This window comes from Physcomitrium patens, chromosome 17 (assembly GCF_059467195.1).
Source record: "Physcomitrium patens ecotype Gransden chromosome 17, ASM5946719v1, whole genome shotgun sequence".
Classification (NCBI taxonomy): Eukaryota; Viridiplantae; Streptophyta; class Bryopsida; order Funariales; family Funariaceae; genus Physcomitrium; species Physcomitrium patens.
Genome location: NC_143426.1, coordinates 15,753,923 through 15,772,768, shown reverse-complemented (window position 1 = coordinate 15,772,768; position 18,846 = coordinate 15,753,923). Strand labels below are relative to the sequence as shown.

General features: G+C 33.0%; 1 protein-coding gene across 1 annotated transcript; it reads right to left on the bottom strand.

Moving 5' to 3' along the window:
- Window positions 1–12,188: 12,188 nt before the first annotated feature.
- Window positions 12,189–14,945, bottom strand: LOC112294672 (palmitoyl-monogalactosyldiacylglycerol delta-7 desaturase, chloroplastic). The gene is made up of 5 exons (XM_024545391.3): window positions 14,017–14,945; window positions 13,586–13,726; window positions 13,295–13,435; window positions 12,964–13,070; window positions 12,189–12,764 (listed from the first exon to the last, which is right to left on the bottom strand). The coding sequence occupies exons 1-5, from the start codon at window positions 14,614–14,616 to the stop codon at window positions 12,560–12,562; spliced, it is 1,194 nt and encodes a 397-aa protein (XP_024401159.1). The 5' UTR covers window positions 14,617–14,945; the 3' UTR covers window positions 12,189–12,559.
- Between the last annotated feature and the right edge of the window lie 3,901 nt (window positions 14,946–18,846).

Sequence of the window (18,846 nt, the reverse complement as noted above, 5' to 3'; positions counted from 1 at the left end):
AAATATACAAAATGACTAATTTGTATAGAAAATATTAATATTAATTTTAGTAGATATTTTCTTAAGAAGCCATATTTATGTTAAGAAAATTAACTGGAAGAAGATGCATAAACTTCGAAAATTTGTGTCAAATAAAAAGTAGCAAAATAGAAATAAAGTAATATATATATATTAAAATGAAATTAAAATAGCTATTGCCAAATGACAAGGAAACTAGAGACTCTTAAATCTAGACTAGAAGCAAAAAAAGAATTGAAAAGAGTGAAGTGGGCTTCACTCTTACCTCTATATATACTATCTAATTAGGAGCTACACGACAATATTCTATAGGACCTTTAATATGTGTTGACTTTGCAAGACACATGCTTTAGCTTACAAGGCAAGTTTTCTATGTAAAGGCCACATAGTTAGCTTATTCTTCAAGCTACTAATATGTGTGGTACATGGCCAACTTGTTAATCACATTTTTGACCTAAAAAATCAATTAAAGATACTTATAAAGTCAAAGCAGCATCTATGAAGCTTCTAAGAAGCTTATATAGAAGATATTATAGAATTTTTTTACTTTTATCTATTAAAATCTAAATCATATAAGTAATTATTGGTTTACATATGTATGTTTGTGATATTACCCTCCTCCTAGGAACAAGTTCTTTGAAGAGCAGTCTTCATATGTTGAAAAAATTCAAGATGCGGCAAATTATATTTGCCACATACTCCGATCTTTATTCTCTTCAAAGATAGTTAATAGGACCTCTCAGCCATTGATAGTGTCTCATATCAAAGCGGAAAGACAAGCCTGTTATTTGGTTGTTGTTAAGGCCTTCATAACTTCCTTCAAATAAAATATTTGGAACACCGTGAGAAGTTGTTTCTACCTCTAATAAAATCACCAAACATTGGAAGTCCTTTCTAAGGTTGTCATACCAAACATGTTGCATCTTATTGTATATTCGAGGAAAGACATGTCATTTATTTGCAGCCTCCACTATCTTAGCTATATTTATAAGATTCTTTATTGGCTCCTATGTACATTCACTAATATTATATCCACACAAATGGACAAGATTTTCCAATTTATTTCAGCACTAGATTGAGTCTAAAACTTCTGCTACTTTAAATTCTTCATTATTCTCTACATCTATAAGAAGAGGTGGAGCTTGTCTTCTTCTTATCATATTCAAAGTTTTATATGATTCAAGAAGAGATATGTGGAAGATAGGATGGATTTTCATTACCTCTGATAGATGTAATCAATAAACAACTAGATTGATTTATCCACAAATGGGAAAAGGTCCTAGCTTGCAATAGTCAAACTTATCACAAAGATGAGTAGTCTTGATATTACAATGAAGCAACCATACCTTCTCACCTATATTGAATTGTGATTGTTCTTTTTGATAGGCATCTGCATTAATCTTTTGTTGTTCTTGAGCTTCTTTTAATTGCACTTTTATTATTGCATGTAGCTTTGACAAATGATTTGCCAAACCTTCTGCCATAGGATTATCAACTTTTGAAAAATCAAAAGTATCAAGTTGTAGATGGTAACCATAGTTGACAAAGAAAGATATTTATTGCATAGAAGAATGTTGTGTATTATTATAAGTAAATTTTTTCAATGGCAAGAGGGTTCTCCAATTGTCTTGTTGATGATTGATGGTATATCTTAAGTATTATTCCAAAACTTAATTTATGCGCTCTTTTTGTCTATTAGTTTGACGATGAAAGACCAAAAAAAGCTTTATGTCCACCTTTAAAATCTTAAAAAGAATTCTCCAAAATCTTAGTATAAATTGAGTCTCCCTATCCAATGTAATATCTTTCGATAATCTATGATATCAATAAATATTGTGAAAGAAAAGTTTGATAGTTTCTTTACCAATGATAGATTTTATACATAGTACAAAATGTGTCATTTTGGTAAAACAATCTATTATCACAAATATAGAATCATACAATCTTAAGACTAAAAATATGTAATAAAATCTATAGAAATAAAAGACAATGGTTGTTTTGGAATATGTAATGGTTGAAGAAGTCCATAAGATTGATGCCAAGGAGTTTTTGACCTTCAACAAATATCACACGATTGAACAAAATCTTTTATGACCTTTCACATTTGCAGCCACCAAAAATCTCTAGATATTAGCTCCAAAGTCTTGTTGTATCCAAAATATCCTGCTACTAAAAAGTTGTGATATGCTTGAAAAATACATAAACATGCTTCTCGTTTTGACACATGTAGGCATCTTTCAAAATAAAGTAAGTTTTTTTTTAACTCAAACTTAAAAGTATCACGAGACTTAGAAGAAGTATTTTTGATATCATAAATAAGAGGATCAAAGGATATACTAAATTGAATTTATTTAAAAAAAATTGAATCAAGAATCAATGTTGATTTCATTGCTCAAAGATGAAATTATAATGACTTCAATAAAAAAAAAAATTGTTGATCAAAAGATGCATCTCCTTCTTTAAGTGCAAGATAAGAACATTTGGAAATGACATCAAACAAACCTTGTTGTTTTTCTAGCCGATAAGTGTTATTGAACTCAAATCTTGAAAAAGACATGCTCCAACAAGCCTAGTGATGATTCAAAACACACGCTGTCGTATTGTGTGAAGACTTGCTTGAGAATGCTCTGGGCACCTGGCTGTAGAAGGAAGAATAGAAATTGCGATAACAAAATCCTAATTCTAATAGAATACTAACAATGCTCTAATTAGACTATAATAATAGTAAACAAACGTAATCAAATTCAAAACAACTCAAAGAAATTTCAAACAAATAATAAAATTCTTAAAGAAATATTAGAATGATCAATAATATTACTCAAATATATGTCAATTCAACCTTAATTTAATTCTAGTTAAAACCCTAATGAATTTCACTCAAACTTTAGACCAAACTTAATTAAATCTTAAACCCTAATAAATCCTAAACAAACCTTAAATTAAACCCTAAATCAAACCCTATTTCAAACCCTAAATCCTAAACCAAATCTTAAATCAAACCCTAATTCAAATCCTAAATCAAATCCTAATCAAATCCTAAACCCTAATCTAAACCCTAATCCAAACCTTAAATCAAATCCTAACCAAATCCTAAATTTTAACCCAAATCCTAATCCAACCCTAAATCCTAATCAAATCCTAAACCCTAACCCAAATCCTAACCAAATCCTAAACCCTAATCCAACCCTAAATCCTAACCAAATCTTAAATCCTAATCCAAATCCTAAACCCTAACCAAATTCTAAACCCTAATCCAAATCCTAATCCAAACTCTAATTCAAATCCTAACCAAATCCTAATCCAAATCCTAAATTAAACCCTAACCAAACCCTAATCCAAATCCTAAATTCTAAATCAAACCTTAAATCGAACCCTAGCCAAACCCTAATCCAAATCCTGGTAATTCCTATGATAGATTTAAACCTCAATATCTAATGAATAAACCGTCGATCTCAATTCAAAATTTGCATACTTCTTAAAAATCAAGTTTAAAACAAGTACTAAAAAATTTTAAAAGGATCGGAGTTACCAAATTAACGAAAACCTCAAAAATGTGTTTGGGTGTTAGCTAGCCTCCTTCTCCAATCTTGATGCCAACCTTCCAGAGCCAATTTCTCTTCTTTGCGCCATTCAATTGGTTTCAAATTTCTCATAGACATAAAAAAACAAGTCTTATATCCTCTCACACAAGTTTTACTCCAATCCAACTAGTAGATTGCATGAAATCTTAAAAACCCTCAATGGACCTAAAATTCTACTTTCTGAGACCTTGACTTGCTTAAACCTCAATATCTCTCACTTCAACCGTTAGATCGAGCTCAAATTCACAACATGTATTTAGCACAACTATAAATATGAACCCAAAAAATTTCACCTATAGATCTGCAACAAAACTCTCGAAATCACTCAAAACATATATCCTATTTTATTTCATAAAATCCAAGTCATCCGAAACAAACCTCTACTTTGCAAAGCTTTTACAAAGTCATATCAACTCCAAATCACCCAAAATCAATGTCCATAGAAACCCTATCCAATCTTCTATCAAACCCTACTCTCTGATCTGCCAAAGAGTCCTAGAGTCGTCGTCAAGACTCGGTTTTGTGCCTCAGGGTCTGATTTCGACCCTAGTTCATAACCGGTCCTCTTTGGGTATCAACTTTCGTCTTCTTGAGGTTATTTTTACTAATTTGCACTCCTAACTCCTCCCTACATATGTCTATATCCTTTATTTTTCTAATCTATCTTGTTTTGCCTTATTTATGGCCTTACAAAGTAAATAGAAGCATAATTTGTAAAAAGGCAGCATTAGCACCTTTAATTTTTCTACCCTTTTACTAATATCTATTTTTCCAAGATAATTTTCTACAATATTTTTGAAGTGAAATCATCAAAACATGATATATTTCTTCACCCTTTCACTTACTAGTCATATTACATCATGACAACGCTGACATAAAATACTCAAGGTTCTTGTAACTTGTATATATAATGATTGGATTCAAAGTGCTTTCTAAATAATGATGCCATTCTTAGAAAGAATCCACAATTGTAAGAAGCTCTTTATCATGGATCTCATAATTAATCTTCACTGCTGAAAATTTCTTAGAATGAAAAGCTACTCAATTAAGTTTATCATCTATTCCCATTTGTGATAATACGACACCCAAAGCAAAGTCTGATGCATTTGTTTCCATAAAAAATGTCTTAGAGAAGTCAATATGATACAAGATTGGTATATAAACAAAGGTTGTCTTTAAAGCTTCAAATACTACTTTTGCTTCTTGATTCCATTGAAGTTTGTCTTTACAAGTTAAACATATAAGTAGAGCTATAATTCGAGAGAAGTCTTTGATGTAGATCTGATAGTAATTGGAAAATGCCAAAAAACATTAGACATCTCAGACCATTTTTGAGATCTTCCAATCCATAATTATTTGAACTTTCTTAGGATCTATTATAAGTCTATCGTTTGAAATGATGTAATCTAAAAAATTAACTTGAATAGTATGGAACACACACTTTTCTATCTTAGTATAAAATCCCGCTGTTGTATTGTAATACGATTATATGATGAAAATATGACTAAAAATATTTTTTTTAATTAATATTCTATTATATTAATTCAACAAGAATTAAAAATATTTTAATATGGATTTTATAAAAGCCTTCTAGCCTATTTTCTTATCTTACTGGCAAATAGATAAAAGTTAGTTAGTATTTTTACCTTCTAGGATATAGAAACTTTTTTATTGCATTAGAAAGGCCATAAATTATTAAAATCGGGATAGAAGAGATAAACAGTTAATATGCTTGATACTAGGATCAAGTTGAAGGTAGGATTGGACTAAAACATCCTTAGGATAGATTAGATTGATATACAGGGGTCGACTATTTGTGAGACAAGGTTGAAATTAGACCTTTGGTCACTAAATCGACTACTTGAGGCAAATTAGAAATTGATTCAAAGATCGGAAATTAGAATTTGAAAGCTAGCTTAAAGTTCTTTCTAGAGGCATAAGAATAATTTTTGAATAATTTTTGAGGACTAAAAAATGATTGTTCAAAGTTAAGATTTGTATTGGTGATTTGGATTTTATATAATATAATTATGACTAGCAATAATAGCTAGTTCATGCAATTGGTGTAACATCTATGGTTCAAAATCTGATAATATTTGGATTATTGGATGTGCTAAGTGTGTAAAAAATTTTGTGATAATCTAACGGTGTGGTTTAGAAATATCTAGTTTTTAGCATAAGAAGATTTCAAGAGTTGGTAGTTTAAGGTTGGATAGGGTTTCTATGTTATCTAGAGATCTAGTAGTTGGATCAAGGTGAAATTTGGCATGGTATTGAAAGACTTAAAGATCAAGCTGCACACTAATTTTGAGACAAAGTTAACAATTGAAAAGGGAGAAATCACTACTAGGATTTTTGCTTCACTTTTCAAGTTGGCAGCTGAGTGACATCAGTGCAATTTTTGGAGGTTTTTTCACAATTTGTAAGTTGGATTAGGCTAAAAATTCTTGATCATATAGAAGACTTACATTGACAATTGCATACAAAATTTTATATCAAGTGGACGGTCGGATTGGATGTTACAGCTTATTTAAGCTCATTGATTAGAATTGGAGCTTATAAGAAAAATCTAAATTGCTTAAATATGAAAGTAACAAGGTAATTGAGGTTTATGTGTGATTGAAGCTACTAAAAAGAGTATTTTTTAGCACTTTTGAATTAAAATTTGGATTATATTCTTTTCATATAGGTAAAATATATTAGGATTTCTTGAGTACTTGTGAAACACAACCTCACCTTTTCATAGCTAGATATCCGGTGCATTCTTAAACAAGACAATATGTAATATGACACTGCATCTCTTAGTTTCTATAAGGCATGATGAACATGAAGTTCATATTTTTTTATGTTCTTAAAATAGATCAAGATGTCATCTAGATAATAAAAAAAAAAAAAAAATCATCCAAAAATTTTCAAAAAACATCATTCATAAGATGTTGAAAAGCTACTGGTATATTCGTAAGTCCAAAAGGCATGACATTATATTCAAAATGTCTATACATGGTTCAAAATGTATTCTTCCATTCATCTCTTTTATTGATGTATACCAAATTGTATGCTCCTTGTAGATCTATTTTTGTATAGATCTTAGCTTGATTCAAGTGATCAAAAAGTCTAAATATTAAAGGTAGTAAATACCTATTTTTGATAGTGATCTTCTTGAGTCCTCGATAATCAATACATATTTGCAATGATCCATCTTCTTTCTTCACAAATAGAATTGTGGCTCCTACTGGAGATTTTGAATGGCATATGAAGTTCTTGGCTAGATTTTCTTCAATATATTCTTTGAGCTCGGCCAACTTATTTTGTGATAAATTATAGATTCATCCAAATAGTGGTTGTACTCCTTCTTGAAGATCAATTGAATAGTCATAGGAACAATATTTTAGAAGAGTATCTGCATTCTTTTTCTCAAATATATCTTGAAAATCTTGATATTAGCTTGGAATACCACTTGAAGTCTTTGCACTATTAGAAATGGCTGTGGCATAAATGACACAAGGTGATCTTTTTTTTGCAGCATGCAAGAAAGCTCTTGCACCTACAAACATAAGTTTAATTGAACTAGATTTGTAATTTTTTACTTGATTAACTACACTCTTAGTTATATTTTTAGAAAAATTAAGAATAGAAGAAATCTAATCTACTTGAGGATTATATTTTTTAAACTACAAAAAATCTAAAATAATTGGATTAGACGGAGATCTAATGACCATTAGTTATAACTTCTATGAGAAGGATTTTGTGAGTAACATCTCCAAAAGACAATGGGCGACCATCTATAACTTCTATGTGAATGGGTTTAGTTTTCCTTACTAAAGATATGTTAAGTCTTTTAGCTAATTCTTCATCTAAGAAACATACTAAGGCTCCTAAATCTAATAAGACAAAGGCTTTGTAATGTATAGGTCCTAAAATAATGTTTAATATAAAATAAAGAGAGGGTTCTGAGGAGAGAATAGAACCTTCATTAAGTATTGCATAAGGTTCTAGCCACATCATCCCTATTGTAATTAGACAAACTTATTTTTTGATATATTATCTTTTTTGACATTTATATTCCTCATTTTATAATTGTGTCACTTCTTTAGACAATATTGAATAGTGTGCTTAGGTTCTCCACAATATAAGCATAATCTTTTTTGATGACGATGAGTCTTTTCTTACTCAGTAAAAAGTTGAAAACGTATTGCATCAATTTACATATCCTCTACTTCTGAATGTATGTGTTGAAGAGGCATTAGTATTGCCATTGAATTATAGTAACATTGAGGTCCACTTATCCGACTCTTAGATTAAAATTTGAAAAGTCAATTATCATACTTTACAACAAAATCAATTACTTGACTCAATGTTTGAGGATCATATAAGTTGAGCATCAATTCTTTTACCTCATAATATAATCTATAGAAAAATTGGCTAATCAGAGCAACATCATTCCACTTGATATTAGTTACAAGTGGTCAAAATTATAAAGCATATAATATTACGGATCAATTGCCTTGATGTAAAATATGGATCTTATTGGTTGCAACATGAGTTACATCATGTTCTCCATACATGGATTAAACCTCTGTTAAAAAAACCTCCAAATTATCTGATATTGGATCTCGTCATTCAAGAAAAGATGAAAACCATGATAATGTTGAATCTAAAAGAATTGTATCAATAAATCTAGCTTGTGATCCTAGAATTGAATAGCTTTGGAATTGAAGTTCAATCACAAGTTATACTTGATTGATAAATCCTCAAAACTTTGATCTTGTTTCATTAAACTTTTCAATCAAGGCAATTCTTAGTTTTTTAGTACTGAAAGGATATTCCACTATAGGAGAAGGGACACGATTGAGTGCAAATGTTGAAGCAGTTCCAATCATATCTATATCTTCACTTTCTTCCATTTTTGTTGCTTATTGTGGTGGTAAACTGAGTTATTGCATCGCAAGCATTAATTTTTCAATTGCTCTTGCATTTATGCCATTGCACTCTTCATTTTAAGAAGTTGTGCCATGATAATATTTAGAAAATAAATATCTAATATTGCTCAAGACAAGTAGAATAGGAGACTTGAGAACAAAGAAGTAACTAAGAACAATATTAGTTTAAAAGAGAATAATCTATAACTTCTAATATACTTATGTTTTATTAAGAAAAAGAGATAAGCTTTTCTTAATCAAGACAAGACAAAGCTCTAATATTGTAAGTATATTCTTATCAATCTATCAAGGACATGAACAAAAAGAAGATATATGAACTTGAAAAATTTGTATCAAATGAAAAGTGACAAAATAGAAATAAAATAATATATATATTAAAAAGAAATTGAAATGGCTATTGCCAAATGACAAGGAATATAGAGAGTCTGAAGTCTAGACAAAAACAAGAAATAAGTTGACAAGAATGAAAAGGACTTCACTCTTGCCTCTATATATACTATCTAACTAAGAGCTATGTGGCAATGTTCTAAAGGACCTCTTATATGTGTTGACTTTGCAAGACACATGCTTTAGCTTACAAGGCAATTTTTCTATGTAAAGGCCACATAGTTAGCTTGTTCTTCAAGCTACCAACATGTGTCGCACATGGCCAACTTGTTGACCACGTTTTTGATCTAAAAAGTCAATTAAAGACATCTATAAATTCAAAGCACTATCTATGAAGCTTCTATAAAAGATATTATGGAATTTACTTACTTTTATCTACTATTATCTAAACCATATAAGTAATTATTGATTTACATGTGTACCTTTGTGATAATTTAATAAATTAAAGATGATGTTTTATATTGTTTTTTTTTAAATAAAATCTATTTACTATATAGAATTATAAATAAAGAAAATTACAATAGAATAGATATAAAACCTTTATAAATACCAAATAAAATCAAAGAGGATAATTAATAAAAGAAAATTGAAATCAAATCTCAAGACAAAAATACATGCATTTCCACCAAATGTAAAGTTTTTTTTGTTTATCAATAAGTAGTACTAAAAAAAAGACTTAAAAATAATTATGTATGTATTAGATTTGAATTTGATTTTTTATATGTTTGTGAATGTATTTGTATTTAGTATATTTCTTATATTTTTACTTGGTATGTTAATTAGATTGAAGATTATCAAAATTTAAGTATGTTAGGATATTAATAGTTAGTGGTTTGAAGGTCAATAAGAGTATCAATATTTCATAAAAATTTATCAACTAAATTAAGCTTGAAATTTGTAGCATAGTAGCTCACTTGAGTTTTAAGATTAACACTAAGTTTAAGTACAAACAAAAAGTAAAAAAAAATATTGTAGCTAGGATTTGGCATCAAAGTTGAAGAATTAGATTGCAAATTATCTACGTGGTTTTTTGGTCTTTTCTCTTATTTTATTAGTTTAATCTTTAATCTTATAATTTAACTTATTTTTAATTAAAAAGTTAAAAATATTTTTAAAATTTTTTAAAAATGAATAATAAATTAAAATTTTATAGGATTTTAAAGTTGATATTTGATATAAAAATAAATAAATAAATAAATAAATTAGATATTATTATATATAAAGCTTTATTTAAAAAAAAATTATAGTATTATAAGATTTATTTAGAATTTTTTAAATTCTTATATAATATTTTCTTAAGATTTGTTCAAAGTTTGCTTAGAATTTGATAGGGTTCTTAAAATTTCTATAGAAGTTGTTAGAATGTACCTTGGATTCTTTGAGATTTTTTTAGAATTTTTTTGGAATTTTATTAAAATTAGATTAGGATTTATTTTTTAATTATTTGTGATAGCTTAGATTTGTAATTCAAAGTTTGATAGAATGTCTATTAAAATTTTACTTAAGTTATTTTCATATATTTTGAATCTTCATCAACTTATTTCCTAAAGTGTGGTGTTATAATTCAACCATAAGATTAAATATCTCTAATTCTTAGCTTGATAGAACCACACTTGAATAGATGTTTAATTAAATTTTAATAAAAAATACTCTATTATGTATTGAATTTTCAATTTGTTTGATTATTTATGTCTTTTAATATTTTTAATCTCAAATTCTTACTAAAATAAATCTAATCAATATCTACTTTTTATAAACAATAGTGCAATAATATTTTTTCTTAAATTTACTATATTTCTTTTTCATATAGTAAATAAATTGTGATAAAAAAATATAATATGTATACATGTTTTAATTTTTTAATATAAAAAATTAGTTATAATCTTTATTAATATTATATATAAGTTTGCTACGAACTAAACTAACTCTAATATGTAAAAATAATTTATTTTTAAAGATCTATATTCTTTTATTGCAATATGGACTAACTTTGGTCTATGCAAATGATATATATGTAAATATGCTTGTTTTTATTATGGCTAATAATATATTTTTTTGCACATCTTATGTAAAATGTGATGCAGAATTCTAGTTAAGAATTAAAGTATCATAATTCTCTTGTTCAACTTCTTGAATTATTTGTGATATTTTTCTAAGGGCCAAATTATGTAGTTTATGTTGACATGCTTTCACATATTTTTACAAGAAGGTTCTTGCAAATAAATTAATTTTATATAAATATTTATAAATTGTTCATGGCATTAGTTATCATGGTCTCTATTGATTCCAAATTCTTTCATGTATACCAATGGCCATTTTACAAGCTAATATTTTTTTAATAAGTTTGTACTTTTATAATAAATATAATATTACTTTGATAAAAGCATTATAATTTTCTAAAATCAATGATCATATTATATATCTTCTTCACATGCTGTAAGATGAATTATATTTGCATACAAAATTAGCATTCAAATGTTTTTTAATTATAGATTAATAATTTTGCAAGATAACTCGAATGAAAGACATAGTTTTATATTACAATGCACAAAATTATTTTTAGACCACTTCCTCCAAAACAAGGCTAAAGTAATCACAATATCCTTTTATCACCCATTTTTTAAAATACCTCACAAATAACAGACTCCTCAAACTTATTGTTATAGTTGTTTATTTGCATCTACAAAAAAAATCATTGAATTTTTTCCATTTCTATTCTTTCTACAAGACCTATGCTTCTGTTTAGTAGGACATCTAAAGCTTGGGAGCAAAGAACCGATGTGTGGAATCTACAGCTAAAATCGAGCCCTAAAATATGTTTGTAACTCCAGCCCCATTTAATAGCATGAATTGACGTTGCTGGTCGGAGCTTCTGTAATGACGCAAGAAAAATTTGATGCGTATACAATTGTTGACAAATCCATCAAAATAGCTTTAGAGTAGGCTGCAAAGCATCAGAGAAACCAAAAGAAAGAACTCTGTTTCAAACATTTACTAAAACCTACACATCCAACGTAATTGTCAACTAGACAAAGTCGTCGACGAAAAAATACAATCCACTTAAAACGCCTACGAAAATCCAGATAACTTTATAAAAGAAATTATAGAGACACATCTTGCAGTTCAAATCTAAGGAAAGAAACATCTAATCAGAATCACATCAAAACGTTCAGACAGCATGTGAAACTAGACAACGTTGCAACCTAAACCGACAAAAGCATAAAAACATAAACAAAAATAATACAACAATAACAATGACACATATCATGAATGTTTCTGCAGCATACGCAGAACGGTGATTTATACGTGACCATTTCCATTCTCGCATTACATCAGCACACACATTTTGTGCACCAAAGAGTAAAATACATGGCTAGCTGACCTGATGTACACGTTCATCTGTTTTACACTTCTCAACTCTGGCAGCTACTAGTTCCGCTCTACCGGCCCCATCCTAACCCGACTGCACCGCATCAAGCTGTGAAAGAATTCCCTGCTCTCTTGACTCGTCGCAGGGTCCTCACCCTCACATCCACGCCCCATCCCTTCCCAGTTGCACAACTTCGCGCCAACTCCTGCTTCCAACCCGACTGTGGCCACTCCCTTACCTTTCATCACTCTCTAGCGCGCAATCTACAATGTCGGCTTGAATGCCAGCTTCTCCATGTGATCCTTCCTCGGTAGCTTCACTTTCGTGGCCAGACCCACGGCTTCTAACCCCCGGATCACCCACCATGTCGGGTCCAACTGCCACCATTCCAGGCCATGCCGAGCTGAGTATTCGAATGCGTGGTGGTTGTTGTGCCACCCTTCCCCAAATGCCAGCAATGCCACCCACCTGCAACCACCAACGTCCTCAACCTCGTCAGTCACCACCACCAATCCACACTGCTCCCGCTTACAATTTGAGATCCTCAACACAACTGCGGCTATACATCAAAAACATCATTACCACTGTTCTCGCACCACCATCCATCCACACACATCTCTCACCCCGACTCTCCACACTTCCCCCTACACAGCTTTCCCATACTCACCAGTTGTTCCGAGACAAGTCTCCCGTGTTCCACTTCTGCGATCCCCACACATGCGATGCAGAGTTCACAAACCATGTGATGTGATACACCCACACCGTCCTCACAGCCTGCACCCCACACACCACCACCACCCACGTCATCTTCCACCTCCAACCCTCATTCCATTTCCATCGTTTCCTCGACCCTCTCCACAAATCTCACTCCATCCCCACATCCCATATTCCCCACTCCCTCCCTCAACCCTCTCCCACGCTTCCCACACACCCTCCGTTGCACCTACTCACTCCACACCAAAACACCACTCCTCCTCATACACAGCCACCACTCTTACCATGCCCCACACGATGTAAGGAAATCCTCCCACGGCATACAACGCTGCTGCCAGTAGCATCGGGTGAATTGGATACGTCTTCTCTATGAAGTTGTAGAACGGGTCCTTCTCCATGTCCGACACGTTGTTCCTCGCGCCCACCTGCGCACAACGCACCTTCACCATTTCAATCCACATCCCCCTCCCCATCTCCTCCTCTCCCTCCGCCAACAAACCAATCCACGCTCCCCATTCCCACACACCTTCCCTCGCCTCCCACCTTCTCCTCCACATCCCAACTATTCAACTCACCCTTTCTTGTGTTTGGGCGTCGTCCAGCAGCCACCCCATGTGGCTGTGCCAGAACCCCTCATACGGCGTGTGCGGATCGTTCTCCGTGTCGCAATGCTGGTGGTGATACCGGTGAGCGCTCACCCACTCCGTTGGGTCACCCTGCTCGCCATCCACTCAATCATATCAGCATACCATTCACCCACACCGCGTCACCGACACTACTACCCTCCCTCCCCAACCTGCACATTCACCCTATCCTTATCCAATCCACCCCGCATCCACACTGTATACCACGCACACCACCCTGCATTCCCATCGCCCCACACACCCCACCCTGACATCCTCCAAACCCCACATCCACTCTGTATCCTCATTCGACTTCTACAACCCCAACCTCACTTCCCTCCGCACCAATCTATGTCCAATTCCTCACAACACTACCACATTACCTGCACGGCTTGCACTCCGCAATACGCGAACGTGTACTCCAACCACTTCGGCACCTTGAAGCTCTTGTGCGACAGGTTCCGGTGATACGACAGAGTGATCCCCAGCATCCCCGTGATCACATACAATCCCATGAACACGCCCACCGCCTCCCATGAGAACGTCGCTGGCGCGAACAAGCACAGCCCGTGCATGAAGATCATGAACCCCGCGTACGTCAGGTCCTTCGACGTCCATTGCCTGTTCTTGAAGTAGTTCCTGCGCCTCTTCACCACCACATCCGACAGCCAAATCTTCGTCGGAGGGCTCTCCACCAATTGCTCAGCTGCGGCTTCCTCCAATACGCAACTCACAGGCCCCGCCGCGCCAGCTCTGCCCACGTTCCCCGGCACCAGACCTTTCAGCGAGGCGCCAAACAACTCCTTCCTGGGAACATCAATCCTCTTCAGAGCAGACCCCGCATTCACGCTGCGGTAGCACCTGGAACAACATGCGCCCGGCCGCTCTACAGATGCGGAAACCTTCCGCACATTCCTCGTCAAAGACAAGCTCTGCAAACCGCACGGCGTCACACCCATGGACATCCTGCTCGCCGTCGCCATGGCAATGTTAGCCCTCACTGATCGTACCAATCGGCCTACGTCTTCCACAACCTAACTTCTTGAGAAACTCGATTCGGAGGGCACGCCAAGCTCGAATAATCCGTTTCTCGACCTTCCAAATCCAAGCGACTGTTCCCGCTCTTATTCACGGAATTGCTTCTTCTTCACGCGCACACAATTGACGAAGGCAATAATCCAACAATGCCTGCAGGCAATGAAACAAGACCGGGCGAGGGAGGAACAGTGGTGTGGATTGCAATGTGAAGAAGTAATGTGGCGAGAGCTGCGCTACGCACTAATGCAGCAGCTGCAGCACACATGGCGATACTGAGCATATGAAGGCCTGGCTCAGAGCGCAGCCCTCCTCTAAACTCAATTGCGGCTGTGTTCCTGATCTTGGGATTGGGCCGCAATCTGGTTTTTCTTGCTCTTGCTCCTGACGGGTCCGGACATCAGTTTTGAAAGCGGGTGTCATATCTTTAGGTGATGGTACGAAGACTGGGCCGTATGTTTCTGGGGCTGTCCGTATTGCAGCGAGATGGGGCGAAGAAAGTTTCGCGTCAAGCTACTAGTAAGTAAAAATATCTCCCAGGCCAACCGCTTGAAGTCGCGCGGTTGTTCCACTTCCACCTCGTCTATTGCTGCCAACTATTTGTTCCGGGTGTCACCAAGTGCCGGGTATGGAGTCCGACGTGAGTTGAGGTGGTACGTCCGTTTTCACACAGGGGCGGTTACAAGCCAGCAAAGGAGAAGCTAGATATGAAAAATTATCTAGGGTTGGTTTCGACGCATTTGACACGTGGCAAACATCGGAGGGGGTTTGTTGAGTCTTCTTCGTGGTCGAGAATGAATTCCACATAATTTCCCATTTAGGATCCCATTACGAGCATGGTGGCCCCCACCTCCCATTGGGCCAAGTCAGCATGCTCTATATTGCCTCGATTCACATTGGTGGTGCGATGAAATGGTCCAGTTCTGTCCTCTCATATCCACACATTCTGTAGTCTTAACCAAATGATAATTAATTTTGATCATCAACTCTCTCTCACTCTCCCTCACATCCTCCCAATCAATTTTCAGCACCTTTCTGAACACAAATACTTGGCCCAAAATGTCAACTAGATTTTCAACGCCTTTTTGGGGAGGGATACAGAGGGGGAAGGATAGAAATGGCTACATGCACATGTGGCAAATTGGCTAAAACAAGAATCTACGGATTTGCCTCGATGATTAAAGAGGATGGCTTTAGGTTGGCTTTGCCTTTTTCTTTTCTTTTTTTTTGGTTCTGACAGAAATGGTATCCAGAAGGGGAGGGAGGGGGCTGGAACCAGAATGGATAAGCCCTAATAATGGCTCCACCCATGAGATCTCTCCTTGGCGACCACGTGAGTAAAGTGTGAGGAGAGAGAGGTGCCACTCTTGTTCTTAGTCTTCTGCTTATGTGGCAATATTGATAGTGAGGCGACCACCTCGCTCATGCTCTCACGGCCACGGCCACAACTTGCCCGACCCATCGCCATTGGTGCTCCAATACCGTCCACGGCTTCCAATGTGTTGCCAGCCGTAGACCTGCCTGACGGACAACAGCCGTGGGAAAAGGATCCTGCTTGAACTGGGTCCATTGGAAATTGCACGCAGCCGTGGCTTCCCCTTTTGAGGTCTTTGCCTTTGTCACCTTGCAATAAAGCTCTTGTGGGAATTCGAAGGTGTATGGAATGGACCAATTGGGTTGCCTGATCCGAGCCTTTTAGGAACACTTCGATAATCCTCAGGATAAATATTTCATCCCCACCTCTTGACCTTATACACATGTATATATATATATATACACATGAGCATATAGAATTGCATGATAATTCTACATTTTCAATATCAACAATATCATAGTTTATTATTTTTATTATTATTATGAAATGGAATTGTTAAAATTAAATGAACTCACCCTATCATAACCATCATTAAAAAAATCAATTATTTCCAAAAAACCATCATTAGAATCTCAACTCTTTTTATTCTAGTCCATATTCTCAATGTTCTCCACCTTAATTTCAATCCCCCTCATTCCTTGCCTCCACTCTCTCCACTCCCAGTCTTTATCTTGATCTATCTTGTTCTCAATCTCCACTTCTTTTGTTCCCAACCTTCATTTTGACCTCCCTTGTTCCCAATCTCCACTTCCTTTGTTTCCAATCTTCATCCCAACCCCCTCCAAACTTGCTGCTTCAATAAACATTACAAAAGTGACTTGAGTTACAAATTAAAAGTTGTATTAAGGACAATCATACACTTTTACACAATTGTCAAATACATGCTAATATTATCATATGGAGAGATCCTTATTATTAATAGTCCTAGATGGAGAACTACGGATTGAAAATCAATGAAAGAATCAATTTACATATATGTGTTCTACAATCCTTCACTCTATGTCTTCTTTACTACAAGAACTATCACTAAACTATGGCTACATCACTCTAGAGTGATTGTCTTCATTGACACAAAAACTCTTATCATTGATAGTAATTCAAATATAAGATATGAATTTAAGAATTTGGAATAGAAGACCAAGCTTTGGATTGAAATGTATAGCCTATATTACATCGATAAGTCATAGAACACTATAAGTTCAAAATTGTAGAAGTTGACATTGGCATCACTTTGATTTGCTATTGGATCATATAAAAACAACCTAAGAATAGAATGAGATTTGTAGGCACCTCATTGAAGCTCATAGTCTTATTTCTTCATGACTTTTTGATAGATAAGACTTATAATTGAGAGAGGTATATCAAATTTTTTACAAATCAATGCAATTTTTATATTTTTGATTTGGTATTCTTTGGTGGATTGTTGTTGACTTCAAGAAAGAAAAAAGAGTTGGGATTGAAAATGAAGAAGGTTAAAATTCAAATGATGATTTCTAAAGATGTTCCATTTATATAATGATGGTTATAATATGATAGATTGATTTAGTGAATTTGGAAATAATTTTAATATATATATATATACATACATACATAGATAGATACATACTTACTTACTTACTTACTAATCATTATTGATTGATACAATAGGAAATAAAGAATCACGTGGAAAGATTAATTAAATATTATTAAGATTTCACATCAAGGATTCAAATTTCCAAATTAAACTTATTAATTTGTAAATACAATAGATGCAAATTTTCTATTCTTTAATATATATTTTTATTATTATTATTACATTCCTTAAACTTTCTTGATTAAATTCTAGGTACAATTATTGAAACCTCTTTGCATTGAAAAATCGAATTTATATTCAAAAAAATTAATGTAATATAATACATTTTAGTATCAATTTCATATATAATTTCCTTTTAAAACGTCATGAATACGATGTAAATTTAATGCATTAATTAGCTTTAATATAAAATATTCTTAGTCTTTAAAAATTCAATCAATTCTTTTATGTGATTTTTAATTTTTAAATATTTTTTATGTTTAAAAAACTAATATAATAATAATATATAGATATAGATATGATTTAAAATTTATTTTTTATTTTTAAATTTTTATTTTTTTAATAATTAAGTAATATAGTTTTTATATTAAAATATTATCTAAAAAAATTATATTCACTAATTATTTGTAGTATAGCTACTAATTTATTGCTTATATTTTATAATTACTTTACTAAGTATAGTATATAAAAATTTATATAAGAGATTTATTTTGCAACATGTGCAATATATATAATCATATCACTCTTACTTTGATTATTTTGTATTATTTTTTCTATGAAAATAAAAATAAAAAATCAAAATATAACAATAATTACTTTTGACAATTAATACATGTTATTTACATAGTGATTTTCATGTTATTTTAACAAAAATATGATTTTTTTTTTATTGCTGTTGCATTAGTATGTTATTTACATAGTTATTTTCATGTTATTCTAATAAAAATATGATTTTTTTTTTTTTTTTTTTATTACTTTTGGATTATTTTGCTAAAGACTAAAATCAAATTAAAAAATTTCTTACTCTTAGATAATGACATAAGTGAATGCAATCAAATCACTTTTACAAAATTACTATTATTATTTTAAAGTAATTTTTTAAGAATTTATTATAACATAATCTATTGCAAGTAGAAATTTGTCTCTTGATTAGTTATATTGTAATAAACACAAAAAAAATTTAAACCTTTTTCTTTCAAAAATTAATATCATAATCAAATACTGATGTTT

Bases quoted from the DNA above. Each gene is read 5' to 3' on its own strand.
- LOC112294672 (XM_024545391.3), bottom strand. From the start codon at position 14,616: ATGGCGACGGCGAGCAGGATGTCCATGGGTGTGACGCCGTGCGGTTTG. The intron at 13,436-13,585 runs GTGAGTTGAATA...CGTTGTGCGCAG, and splicing joins ACGCCCAAACACAAGAAAGG to GTGGGCGCGAGGAACAACGT. The intron at 13,071-13,294 runs GTAAGAGTGGTG...TGTGGGGTGCAG, and splicing joins CTTACATCGTGTGGGGCATG to GCTGTGAGGACGGTGTGGGT.